Below are 14095 nucleotides of genomic sequence, written 5' to 3'. Positions count from 1 at the left end.
TCTAGTCTGCGTAGATACTTGTAAACATTATATTGTACGAGGGATAGTAAATGGTGCAAGATGCAGTAACCCCTATTAAAAATGACTGTGCAGCTAGTCAGAGCAGCAGCAGCAGCAGCAGCAGCAGAGGCTCTACTACAGTGGATTGCGAGCAGCTTTGAAAGGCGGCGTGAAGCGGCTGAGTGGCTCAGCAGGGCTGTGTGTATGTAGGCCGTGTTCTGCATGTTATTTCCTTGAAGTCATCAGACCTACGCTCCCCCATCAGGGAAAGGCTCTTATGATAAGTGGCAGCCATGAAATATGCACAGCCTGTCGTAGCCGCCTGCCCCGCTTTACGGAGCCTCGCTTTGCTCCCTTGTCCCCTCCCTTCATCCTTCTCACTGTCCCTTCTCACTTCCTCTTCCTCCTTTCATTGCGCCTCTTCTTCTCTTCCACCTGTTTTCCCTTTCTCATCACTCTAATCTCCTCCTCGCCACCTTTTCTTCACTCATCACATCAATATGTACACAGTATGAAGACAAAAACAGCAAACATCCCCTAACACATCCTTTAAATCCTTTATTTTAGGTATGCCTGTTTTTCCTGGAAAACAAACAAACAAAAAAATAATAATTTTGGCACATGGAAAGCATTGCAAGCTTTTTTTCTGTTGTTTTTTTCTTTTAGATGTATTATTTTCACGCACAACAGTAGCTTGGATCACACTTTTGAAGCAATGCAGACACAGAAAACATGAATCAGCCTATTATGTTAAATGTACTGTATATAAATCCTAACTAATAAAGGTAAAACAAAAGCATTTGTTCATGCAGAGTTCATTTTGCTTCTCCTTCAGCAGGAAGGAATCATAGAAACAAAAACACAAATCCTGGATTAAGACTTCACCTCCTCTTTTCCTTTACAATACTGACCACATGGTGTAAATATTAACATTTGACACAGTTATATATAGGTTTATGTATAAGTATATATAGCTATTTGTTGTTGTTATAATACATGAGACACTGACCGTAATAAATACCGACACTGGAGGTACGACACAGATAATGGACACAGATATAGCTTGAAGTGATAAAAACACAGCCGTTGCGTTTACTTTCACTCTTCTGTGCTGAACTCATCAGTATAAGTATAAGAGATAACAGACAGGAACAACGTTACCCAGATGTGTCCCTAAACTCCTTTCACCCAATCAAAATGTCAAATCAGTCCATAGAGCAGGTTTTAATGCCAACCCTAAAGCATAATGCGAGCATGCATTACAGGGGCTGTGTGTGAATGTATTGAGATCAGTGATGAGGCAACTAAAGGAGAACTTTGAAATCCACAGTGTAAGGCCTTCCAATCTGAATTCTGCAATCACCAATCAGGGATCAGGCCTCTGCTCCCTCTGCTTTCTGCTAAACATTCACCATCTGGCCTACTTGTCAGGAAGCAGAGCACAAATCGCCAGTGTCCTGTAAAAATTATCTTTAAATATTTCAGGTTTTTTTTTAACTCTTAACCCTCTGAATCCCACCATCCTGCCGGCGAGTTTGAAAAGTATGTTTTCTTGAAAAGATCTGCAAAATGACACAGTTTATCGTAGCAAGAAACTGTAAAAACATGATTTAGGAGAGGTTGTAAAAAAGAAAATAGTTCCAATATGTATAGCATGTAGAGAGCCATTTTGTTTTAATATTCATGGCACTTGGAAAAGTGTTGTATCTATAAATATTAATTATTCCAATTAAAAAATACTAACTTATCAGGTATGCTTTTTTTTAAAATGATGTATGGTATTATAACAGTGTTCTAGTGCACAAAAGACATTTTTGAGTTATTTCCACATCTAGCCATGATTGTGCTGATTCCATAGAGGTGCAGGACTTATATTTACTGAAATGAAAAACAAGGCCACAGTGATTAAAATGTTAAAAAAAAAACGCACTGAAACGGCCTGGGGCTCAGAGGGTTAATTATCAAAATCAAACCGTCTGGAGAATCTATAACTGTAGCTGTCGAACAACTGTATGTGAATACCCACTGCCTTCTGCATTAAAGGGACAGTTTATTTTTATTTTTATGAGGTTGTATGAGGTTCTTATCCATAGTCAGTGTGTTACCTACAGTAGACGGTAGTTGCCACACCACCACTTTGGAGAAGCAGGCAGGAGTACCGACACTGATGCTAAACAATGTACTGCTATGGATGAGGGCAGCAGCAAAAAGTGTCAGTGTCACTTTGAGTGTACGCTATGATAAGAATATTTCTTGGCTTTACACTGCTGTCAAACAGTCCTGTTTAAGTTTATGCAGAGGTAACTGAAGCTATTCTTTGTTTTTGTCAAAAGCCACCAGACTCCTTTAGCAGAAACAGTCATTTTACAGGTCTGTCACTGCCTCCATCAGTTCCTTTGTTCATGTCATTGTGTGACTTTGTTGAATCTGAACTAACGCTGTAAAAACACCAACGTTTCTGTTTGCATTAAAGAGATAACAGACAATTAACTGTAGCATTATTATGCTTCACCTGCAGAAACTCTTTCACTTCATGCCACTACTGCTAAACACTGTGCTTAAAAAACCTCCCCAGATCTCCTTCTATGATAGATGTGGAGGCAGTTCCACGCAATGTTAGCTGCACTGAAGTTTATAAGGTACAGCCGTGTTTCTTTCTCCATTAATCAACATCATAACCTGTTAGATATGAATTGACCTTTAACTGGACCCTTCTGAAGGATGGTTCAGTACCAATTCTGCCTTCCTGTTGACAAGATTATTGCTAGCTAGGGAACACGAGACAAAACACACACACATGTTCCTGCTTTTGAAGCTTTCACCTGTGTCCTCTTTGCCACTGCTGTAGTTTGGATGTAAATACTTATTGTGCACGCAGATGGCTACTTGAAAAAACACCAGTCACAGTAAATCGGACCTCAAATCCTTCCCTTCATAACCAAAAAACTAGATCAGAAAAGTAGAGCTGCATGACATATTGGTCTGCTGTTTGAAATCCAGCCAGTGGCCTTTTTTCTACTGTGGAAACTTTTCCCAGGCCGAGGAACTTTTTTAGGATGCTCAGGTACTTGACCTGCATTTGGAAAGCAGGAATCTGGGTTAAATTTTAATATTCAGGCCAAAGGAAATATCTGAGTTTTTGCTTTCCAGGAACTACTGAGGTGGACTTAACATCAATGATGATTCAAACACAAAGTTTAAAACACTAACCTGCACATAGCTTTCATTAAGACAAACTTTCTCTAGGATCACTTTTATACTTATTTGCTAATCTCAGTATCATGCATCCTCTTTCCTCTACTTCCATCTTTTCTATTTGTGGAGATATAAAGTGGATCATACCAATACTGCTTGATGTGAGGGGGGGGCAGACATCCACAATACAAACAAATGTAAACACAAGGCCAGACAAGGTATCGACACACACAGAAAACTGCAAACGCAAACATGCGTTTTCATACATAGTACTCGTTCGCACACATATAAAACATACATGTGCACACACATACGCTGTAAACAAATCCCAGGTATCTGAATCATGCTTTCGCAAAACACAAAGAAACTAACTGCTAGTCTCTTCCATTGCTTATATACTAGATAACTGAAAATGAGAGTATAAGAAGTAGTATAATCTATCTATTCAAGTGACTCAAAGCCTATATAAAGACTACATTTCCAAACAGCATTTTACCATCGTGATCCCAGTGCTGAACAGCAAGTAAGACACATAGAAAATCTGATATTTGTGCCACAAATCTTCCGCTATCTCGATGGGTGAACTCAAACACCAATTATCTTTTTTTTCAATACATATTTTGAAGACCATGAAAAGCAGCCACACAATTGAGAGATAAGATGTCAAAATGCTGCTGGGAGACAAAGTCCAGAGCTATTATTGATATATAAACTCATGCACAAGTATGTAAAGCATTCCAGTTTTAGCTAAGATAAGGATAAACGTACAGACACTATTATTATTATTATTATACATTGAATAAAAAGCACACCAGAAAAGTACAGAATGCGCTGGAATAGTCGATGAATGAGTAAAAGAAAATTTTCAATCACAATTTCCACCAAAAAAAAAAAAAGGAATAAAATGGAATGCTGAAGCTATGTTACATGTTAAGTATGCTGTTGTGTGTATGTGTGTATGTGTGTGTGTGTGTGTGTTGGAGGAATCATGAATGACTACAAATCTGTAGTTAGGCTGTAAATTTACTCCATTTGTGACATTTTTTATTTTTCATTTCAAAGTGGGGCTTTTATGAACATTTAAAGGTCAGCATTAAAGCTGGGGTAAGCAGTTTTCTTGAAAAGGCAACACCCCCCCTCCAAAAAAAAAACAAAAAACAAAAAAAATAGCTACCTGGATTTGCAAAACAGGCCTTTTTCTTGCAGTTCTCTCCCCTCTAAGCCTTGACCAGACGAGCACAGGTATGGACAGATGCTTCACACAGCACCCTATATGAGTCCCAGTCATTAATTCTCATAATCCCTCAGTGACTGTGATCCAGATGTTTTTATATAGCTGCAATTCACTCTACAGATGTATCTGCTCAACACTTACCTGTGGTACAGAAGTCAAATATTTGGACCACTTCACCGTAACTAGCTGACTGACTATTTTTTCTCACCCTGAATAAGACGTAAGAAATGGCTGCCATGTGAATATGGTTGATTCTGTGAGAATTACAGCTTGGCTACTGGTAACAGAAGGCTAAACTAATAGCAACATGTCCCTCCAACTCAGAAACACTTTGCTGACACTGACATGTTTATATTGCGTTTATTGTCAGACTCTCCTGTAGATTCTCTTTTTTATGGGGGTTGCTTTGCAGTTGTTGTCAATGCTAAAACTTTTTTCTACAATATTTACCGCTACTAAATCAGACTTTCATAATCTGAGAAAGAGTCGTGCATACACAACTGCATTTGTAGAACAGCCAATAGGAACACCCTCTCTCTGAAATGACCTGTGATTGGCTGAAGTTTTTTTAGACCATTTAACCACTCTTGTGAATGGGTATTATGGGATTTTTACCCATTGATGCCAAAATAAAACTGCCTATCCCAGCTTTAAATTCTAATCCTTATTCTGACAAGGTCTGGTAAAGAAAACACTTTGTTCACACTGAGTAATTCAACCGTGTTGTGGTGAATCACACGTCCAAGCTTCTTGTTTCTTAAAAACAAAGCTTGGAGACAGTCAATGACTCATCATTTGGATTGTGAACAACAAATCTTTGTGTACATGTTATTGTGTATCAGTTGAAGTCATGGCTTCTGGTAACAACACAAATCATTTCCAGGATATTTAAAGTTGATATGTATGTGTATGTGTGTGTGTGTGTGTGTGTGTGTGTGTATGTTCCAGGGCACACAGGGTCGATAATGGGCAAAATGATTATGTATATGTTTGTGTCTGTGTGTGTGTGTCCATGTGTCCGTGCATGAGCTGAAATCAAGCCTGCTCGGCGGCAGGGGTGGTAGCAGCAGTTCCTGGGAACTCTGGGTTGATAAAGGAGAATCCCTGGAACTCGTCCTGGTCCAGGTTCTGAATCACTTCCTCATCGGGAGGGGTCAGCACCGGCGGATGGCGTGTGAAAAAACGATCAAAGTTCTCCGCTTCCCGTCCACACTGTGGAGGAGGGTGGGGAGGAATGGAGTACAAGGGAAGGGGAGGAGGAGTGGGGATGGAGAGGAATGGATGGATCGGGGTGGGGTCGGGGGGGAGGAGGAGAGGAAAACAAAAGAAGGGGAATGGTGGGTTGAACCAGGGTGTGAGATGACATTACTTGAACATGGTTTCAAATATCAGAACAAGGTGCCAGTGCTTGGGGTGAGCTTGACTCAACTCTCCGTGTGGATTGGCTAACGGTATTTAATACTACCTTCAAAGCGATACAAAAATTCCACTCGCAGGAGAGGATAAATCAAGCACACCTCAGGCTTTCCTTTGTCAAATATCTGAAACATATTCAACTCCAATTTTAAACAGAACAAGGTCGCTGCAGTCTCAAACGTCCTGTGGCAGTGCACTACATTGGATTGGCCGTGCTGAAGTGTAGCGAATGGAGCTACTGGTAACGAGCATTTAGCTCAAAAAGCATCCCATCATGGCTTTAAGTAAATGGCCAAAAACAATTTTCCTTGTTATTTCATCTAGATTTTTTGGATGTAATACTTGGATTTAATTGGAATTTCTAAATAGTTGAACGAGAAAAGGCTCAAAGCCATGAGATGATTATGGTGTAATTGTGGGTTAATTATATGCTGCAGCTGTGGAGACTTGCTGAGATATGATAAACCAGATCAGACAACTGGCTAGTATCTAAAAGAGCACTGGGAATCTCTTTAGGTATTTACTGTACAGCTGCACAATATGAGAAAATATGAATGTTTTTTACGGTATTGTATGTATGACAATTACATCATCATATTAAAATAACATCTGCTAGTAAACATGGTTACTGCTAATGAGAATATAAATTTAGCAATAAAAGAAGATCAACGATCACCCAATTTAAACTCTTGGTTATTTTAAAGGGTGGGTCCCTAAAAGGTTATTATTATTATTTTAAATAATGTTCTGTTGCTTCCCCATCATGTTTTATAAGTATTCAAGTTGGTCAAAGTATGCATGTTTTAGTCTCATAATGTTACAATCCTACACTCTTCAAAATGTGGCAAAGCTGAGTGATACTGATTTTCTTTAAAAAATAGTCTGTCTTTTAAAGGGCCCCTTTGTTGTTGTTTTTTTAAAGTGGGGAGGTAGGAGGCATTCATCCATAGTCAGTAACTTAGATGGTGAATTTGGTAGTTTTGAAGTCAGCATAGATGGCGACTTCAGTTCCTCCCGCTGGAGGACCCAACATAAACCTATACATGCTTCTAGCTTGTGGCGAGGTAAAGCTGTAGAAATATTCTAAATATAGCATTCACTTAAACTGATATTGACGCTATATTTAGAACTAATTTAGACAAGGAAGTGAAGTTGTTATATCGCTATCTCCAAAGCCACCAGACTCGTCCACAGCAGTTTAGATTCTGTTTTGACCCTCCTGCCTGCTTCTCCAAACTGGAAGTGTGCTGACCACCATAGTTACTTTGAATCCCACTTCCAAAAATCCAAACTAAACCCTTCAGTTTGTAGACTTTGCACAGCTAACGTTGACTCAGCTAGTACTAGTCATAACGTTGTTAATGGACTTACTGTGATAACATACATCCAGTGGTGAAATGTAACTAAGTTTACATTTACTCAATTACTGTAGTTAAGTCCAATTTTGAGGTACTTGTACTTTACTTGAGTATTTCCATTTTATGTAACGTTATACTTCTACTCCACTACATTCAGCTGACAGCTTTAGTTACTTTTCACGTCAAGAAACAAACGTAAAAAACAAGATACATTTTAAGTGATTAGCTATCTTTATAAATGAAACCTAATTACAGTATATTAAGTCGGTAAAATTAGTCCTATCTTGAGAAAATGAAAATGCTGCTTTCAGAAATCGTCAATAATAGTAATACAATAATATATATGGAATATATATAATATAATATAACAATCTGAGTGGGGCCATTCTGCATTAAAAGTACTTTTACTTTTGATTCTTTAAATACATTTTGATGCTGATACTTTTGTACTTTTACTTCAGTAAGTTTTGAATGCAGGACTTTTACTTGTAATGGAGTAATTCTGCAGTGTGGTATTAGTACTTTTACTTAAGTAATGGACCTGAATACTCCTTCCACCACTGCATACATCGCTGCTGTTTGCTAACGACTGAGCGGGCATTTTCATGTGAAAAACAGCAAAATAACACATATGCATTCTGCCTTTAAGTTGTCACAAAGAAGTGGCAAATGACAATTCATATTAGATAGAATTTGTTTTCTCAAGAAGCAATTTGGAAAAAAAAGAAGTCATTGTTCATTTCACTCCACTTCATTTCCTCGTTCTGACCACCGGGAGCCCAAAAAGAGCTTATATCCCCGTGAGATGTGCGTCCGTCTAAGTACATAAAACAAGTTATTAACTTGAAAACTATATTTTCCCGACAGTATGCTTCACAGGGATTTTGGGCCGAGCTATTCCTTTTTTTTCCCATCTCCATCACTGTGCTGAGCTTTAATTAACACAACAAGGATCCAGTGTCCTCTGACAACATCACCCAGAGGAAAACTACAAACTCATTAAATCTCTGTAACTCGCAAAACCAAATGAAATTAAGCCAGACTGTTTATAGTTTGGGGAAATGTATGAAATGAGAAATACACAAGGGTCAAATTGTATTTGCAGCTAATTACTTGCATTTGTTTTAACCTGTTTGGGGAAGCAGATGGGAAGAATTTGCCACATAGGGAAATTAAATAAGTGCCACAAAGTTTAAAGGTATCCGTTCAGTACATAACACCATCGCCAAGAATTTGTCATCTGATGTTATACGCATCTCCCATATCATACTCACACATAATTAAAGACTAAATACTTCTTTAATACCAGGGATGTAACTGCGTTTGGTTTTGCTGAAATGTCCCTTTGAATAAAAAGATGCTTTTATTACCACTGCCAAGGAGGCTGTGTTTTCTGTTAGGTTTGTCTAATTGGATATTCATGAAACTTGGTGAAAGAGTGTAACATGTAGCCAAGGAAGAACCCATTCAATTCTGGAGCGGATCTGAATCACAGGGTAGATACATTATTTTTTTTTACTATTGCTGCATTCATGTTGTATAGGAATAATTGGAAAAACGATTACATTTCTAATCTGTTTCCTTTGCACCTTGTTGTCATGAGGGGTTTAACACTCTTAGCAATGAAATACAACACATCTTCTTTGAACAGAGTAAAGTCGGAAGAACAACTTCTCATCTCGGGAAGTGCGATCATCCAAGGAGAATGTGAATGCATCATTGACCTTGGTGGTTCTAGTTGTATTTGATTTTGGCCAAACTATAAGCCTTACAGATTTTGGGACACATGAAAGAGCAAGATGTTTTCTGTAAGATTGACAAGCTTTGGTTTTGATTTGAAGCTGGTATATTGTTGGGTTTCAGTCGACAGTAGTGCACTCCAGAACAGGTTTCATTTGAGACTGAGCCCCACAGCATGCAAATAAACAGAAACAAACATGTGAACACAGAGAGGACAAATAAAAATGTGTAAGGACAGATGGGCTGATGCATGGCAACAGTAAACAGTGAACAGATGGATGGAGTGGTGGAAGGATGGATGGATGGAGTCTTTAGGTGGCGGATGGATGAATGGATTGACGACAGATTGCTTGATGGACAGACAGATGAACAATAATACCGGTAACTTCAGACAGTAGCTGTAAATGAAAGTCAAAGGACCATTCTTTATGTGTTGAATTGATAAACCAACTGGGCAGCCAAACTGTCCATTAATTGGTCAGTTAGACAATCACACATTAAAAAGCCGTAATCTGCCCAAGCAGACCACAATCACAAACAGTTAGGAAACTAACTTCGGACAAAAGCGCCACCTCATCATCAAACATCCTTCATCAACACTCCTCAAAAACACCATCACATACCACTTTGAAGGAAAAATGGTTTGAGGTGGTTTTCAGTTACAAATACACACACTGCTCACCAAAAAAAGATCAAAGAACCACCTTCAGAACTCTAAACTTTTATGCCGGGTAAACACAATGGTTCTTAAAAAAAAAAAAATCGCAACCTTTATTTGTTCGTAGTAGGAAGAAGAAAAACATAAAGAGAGAAGAGAGAGAACGCAACAGCACAGAGAGGTGAAAGACAAGAGATGTTAGAAAGACGAGATCAAACAGAACGGAGAGGCTGAAGAGAGAAGAAGAGATCAGACAACATATGTTAGTAGTCACATTAGAGGACTCTGCAGAAACACACCTCAGCCAGGTCCTTATGGTGACCTCTAACACCCACACATGCAAAAGACACACAGACCTACATTCACACAGAAGCATGCATACACACTGCAGCACACGCGCACACACACACGCACGCACATGCACACACAACCCCAGCGGGCCAAGACAGCTGCATAAAAAGCTCAACTCAGAAAAACTCTTCAGCAGCAGTGTGGCCTAAGGCTGTGTGTGTCGGTGTGTGTGTGTGTGTGAGTCTTAGTATGAGATGACATCATTCTGACTAGAGTTATGATCAAACTAATTTTGTCATAGAAAAAAAAAACGCAGCAAAGAAAAACACAAACACACAGTTGTTTCAGGTCACTGTTGCTGAGACTGTGTGGACGTCCACTTTTCCCCTTGAGGTTTTACTCTAAACTCTGTCTAACCCCAACGAAACCATTTCAGTTCATACAGAATGAGACTGCACCACACGGGGGACGCCAGATCAAACAAACGTAAAACTCCAAACGGTAAAATTCAGCACAACCACAGTCGTAACTGCTGTCCCCAGTGTAATCTTCATCATTAGTGTCGTTTCCATAGAAACAGAATGAGAGTAAAACGGATCCTGAACTGTTTGCCATGGTTATTTAATTAGTTTGAAAGGAAACAGTGACTATTGTTGCGTAGCTGTTATGCTGTGTAGTTGTCATGTAGATAACACATGTGCAGCTATAAAGTGTGTTACACTTTCTAGTTTGTAGATGGATGGTTGGATAATAAGCTAGTTAGCTAGCTAGCTTGTCCATCTGTGGAGCTGCCAGTCGCTCTCCTCCCAGCTCTAAGTATTCATCTATCAGTGAGGAGTGAGGCGGAGAGACTGTTAGACCTGCAGCTAGCCACCAGGCGCTGTTGGGCTTATTTTCTGTAACCAGTGCAGCATGAAAGCTTGGTGGAATTAGCTAGCGTAACTGTATCCCAAATCAGACACCGTTCGGCTAAGATTCTATCAAAATTTCACATTAACTACTAATATAAATGATCACGTTTTGATTCCAATTAATTAAATGGTGTGAAACTAAAGTCTAACTTCTTATCTTTCAAACCATATATTGTTTTAACTGCTTACGTTGGGTTTACCAGAGTCCGCTAAAGGATGCTAGTGCCGGTGAATTAGCCATGTGCTAACTGTATCCCACATCGGACACTTGGATCTCCTCGCTGTAAACAACACCATGCCATGTTGCTATAATTGATTTTCAACATAACCTCACCAATATGACTATACATTTGTTTTTAACTTTGACTCACTGGATCAACATTTTGAACCCCCAAAACAAAAAACAACAACATAAAATCACATTTTTAATTTTTAAAAAATATTTCTTTTTACTTTTAAACTCAATCATACTCAATGAAGAATTTTAAACGTTGCAAACGTGAACACACGTTGCAAAGATAACATATAAGAGGTAAAATTAGGATAACGTGTAGTTATAAATTTTCATACTAAATATGTTTGACCTTATCTCGGGTTTTAATTCATCTAGCTTCATCAAACAAAAACTAGCATGGAGTTTCAAGACAGTACTTGGAGTTGATGGCAGGGCTCCATGTCATAAAGAAGTCATGTGATTTGATCATGCTGGAGGGTTTATGCTAAACTGTTTCAGGAAAGAAACTGAACAAATTTTTCTTTTCACTCATCTGAAAGGATTTGTTAGGATTAGTTCTTGAAATAAACTTCTCAGCTAATCTTGCTACACACTTCCTTATGCGGTACATTTTAAGGGAAAACTCTTGAAGCCTACCTGGGCAGCTGCTCCCCCTTCTCCTTAGTCACAAAAACAAGCGTGGATGAAAGCTAAAGCGAGCTAATGTTCATTTATATTTGAATCGTATTGACTTGACTTGCTATCTTAGGTGCTACGCTTCCGACTGAAGTTACCATTTTGGTGTTTGATAGCTACGTTGTTAATATTTAATGGAGAACCGTTAGTGCTCTAATATTCACCTGCTCCTGATGTTATCGCAACAGTACACATAAAAATGGCTGCCACTCTGGCTAGCTTACTATACTGATTTGAATGGGAATGTCCGTTCTACTCTTATTCTTTTTCTATGTGTTGTTTTGTTTCTCACCATCGTTGCCAACATCATATGCCATATTCAATGTCTTCATCATCTGACCCACATTCATCATTGCATCTTTCTCATCATCATCATCATCATCATCATCATCTCCACAATCACCAGTATCGACATTAGTCTTTTGTCATCACCACCACGTGCCCCCATCCCCATAATCATGATCATTTCCTGACTTACCTGTGTGCATCGTCCCAACAGAGGAGGGGAAAGAGACAGAAACAATCACACTGAAAGTGAAAGATGAGTAAAATAACAGAAAGAGAAGAGCGATAGGTTTCAAAGGAAAATAGAAGAAGTTAGACAGTTAGTGAAACACCGCTCGAAACCAGCGTCTTAACCAGGAATTTAACAGGTGTTAAACTCCTGGTCTTTGCTGTCTTAGGCGACTAATTAGCCCCGCGCACCACTCAAGAGGATAGTACTTCCTTATATGGCATCCAGGCGGGTTCAGCGGGGTCACACTTACAGCTCTAGGTTTGAATGGCGGCTGCACTTCCTTGTTCTCCAGTTTCTCCCAGTCCATGTAGCGGAAGAAGCTATGCTCCCTGATGTCTCTCTCCCCCTCCGGACCGCAGCCCAGTCGTTTCGCTGGATGCTTCGTCATCAGCTGACAGACAGAGAGAAGAAGAGAAGAGAGAATTACTGTATGTCCCTTCTTCCTTTCTTCCCTCAATCCAACCTTTCTGTCTCTTGTGCTTTGCCCCTTTGCACCTATATACATTCTCATGTTAATTCCTTATTGATTCCATCTCATAGTTTTTAAATCGCCTTCCTTCTTTCACTACCTACTTCTTTCCTTTAAAACATGCATCTTTCCTTTACTATTTCCTCTTCCCATCCTGATCTGGAAGCTAATATTTATCAGTCTGGCCATCAGACTAGGTTTGATCACATGCAGGTAAAGTTATCTGGTCATTAGCCAAAGGACTAAACAAATTACAATTCTGACCTGATTATAGTGATACATGAAAAGTTATATGGGTCATAAGCTCTTTTTTTTCATACTGCCCCTGTCTGCTGCACCTCTATTCAACCTCTATTTGAAATGTGCCATTTAGCATCTGTCTCTTTAAAAAGCCCAGACTGCTCTGATAGGTCAGTGTTTCTGGGTCTTCTGCATCTGTGATTTACAGTCATTACAACCAAGGGAACGGCATTTTCTACCCTTAAAAATCATTTATAAAAATGTACAACACAAAACTACACAATTAAACATGCTTCAGCAGAAAATTGACCCGAAATCCAGCGCCTTTGCTGAAGGAAAAGTAAGCATAAGGAAAGGAGTGTCATTTGACAAACCCATGAATGACCACATAGATTTAACCTAATTTTAACACAGGTTTAGCAACAAAAACAGACACAATTGCCCGATTGATTAACTTTCAAGAATATCACTGACTAATGTTTTTTTTATGTTAATGATTTGTCATTTTGGCATAAGTTACACTGTAGGTACAATGTTAAACTACAGGACAGGTCTACAGGTCTGCTTCTGATCTTTACTCAACAGTGTGCTGCCTGGTTGTCCCAAATTTCCCCTCTGGCATCATTAAACTTTCATCTCATTTATTCCGGTCTCTTCTCCTCAGCATTTCTGTCTAAGACTCCTTCTTTCATTCATCTCTGTTTATGAATCAACGTCATTACTATTGTTTTTATTTCTCCACCCTCATATTTCTAGCCTTCCTTCTAACCATCTTTCAGTTCTACTATCTATCATCTCTGACGCCTCTTTCTGAGGACCAAACAGAAGCCACCAAACCGCCGCCTGCAGAGAAATGAATAACCGTTGCTGATTTTTTCCTCTTTTACCACAAGTTTTCCAGAGGCATAATTAAGGACCGTTTACAATGTCTGTCCACACAAAACCTCAAGAACAGCATCAAGGCGAGTGTCAATGTGTGTGTGTAGGTGGGGTGTGCCTCCCTCAGGAGCAGCAGTCATAACTCATTACATTAGAACTAAAATAACATTTTTTACGGGTCAGTTAACCTTACACTGCACACGCACACGCACACACACACACACACACACACACACACACACACACACACACACACACACAGGCTGCTCAGATATAA

At 39.2% G+C, this 14095-nt stretch overlaps 1 protein-coding gene across 2 annotated transcripts in view; it reads right to left on the bottom strand.

Annotated features, from left to right (window-relative positions):
* Positions 1-14095, bottom strand: part of LOC131983177 (protein kinase C beta type) — a 145489-nt gene that overhangs the window by 9258 nt on the left and 122136 nt on the right. The window contains exons 16-17 of one of the 2 annotated variants that reach the window (XM_059347846.1): positions 12481-12621; positions 612-5641 (exon numbers count right to left, since the gene is read on the bottom strand). In XM_059347846.1, the coding sequence (XP_059203829.1) occupies positions 5465-5641; positions 12481-12621 (318 nt within the window). In that variant the 3' untranslated portion in view covers positions 612-5464. Of the gene's footprint in view, positions 1-611; positions 5642-12480; positions 12622-14095 lie in introns of those variants that run through there. The other variant, XM_059347847.1, reaches the window with a different exon arrangement.

Source organism: Centropristis striata, chromosome 13 (genome assembly GCF_030273125.1).
Source record: "Centropristis striata isolate RG_2023a ecotype Rhode Island chromosome 13, C.striata_1.0, whole genome shotgun sequence".
Lineage (NCBI taxonomy): Eukaryota > Metazoa > Chordata > Actinopteri > Perciformes > Serranidae > Centropristis > Centropristis striata.
Note: the sequence above shows the minus strand (reverse complement) of the source record. Positions and strands in the feature narration are given on the sequence as shown.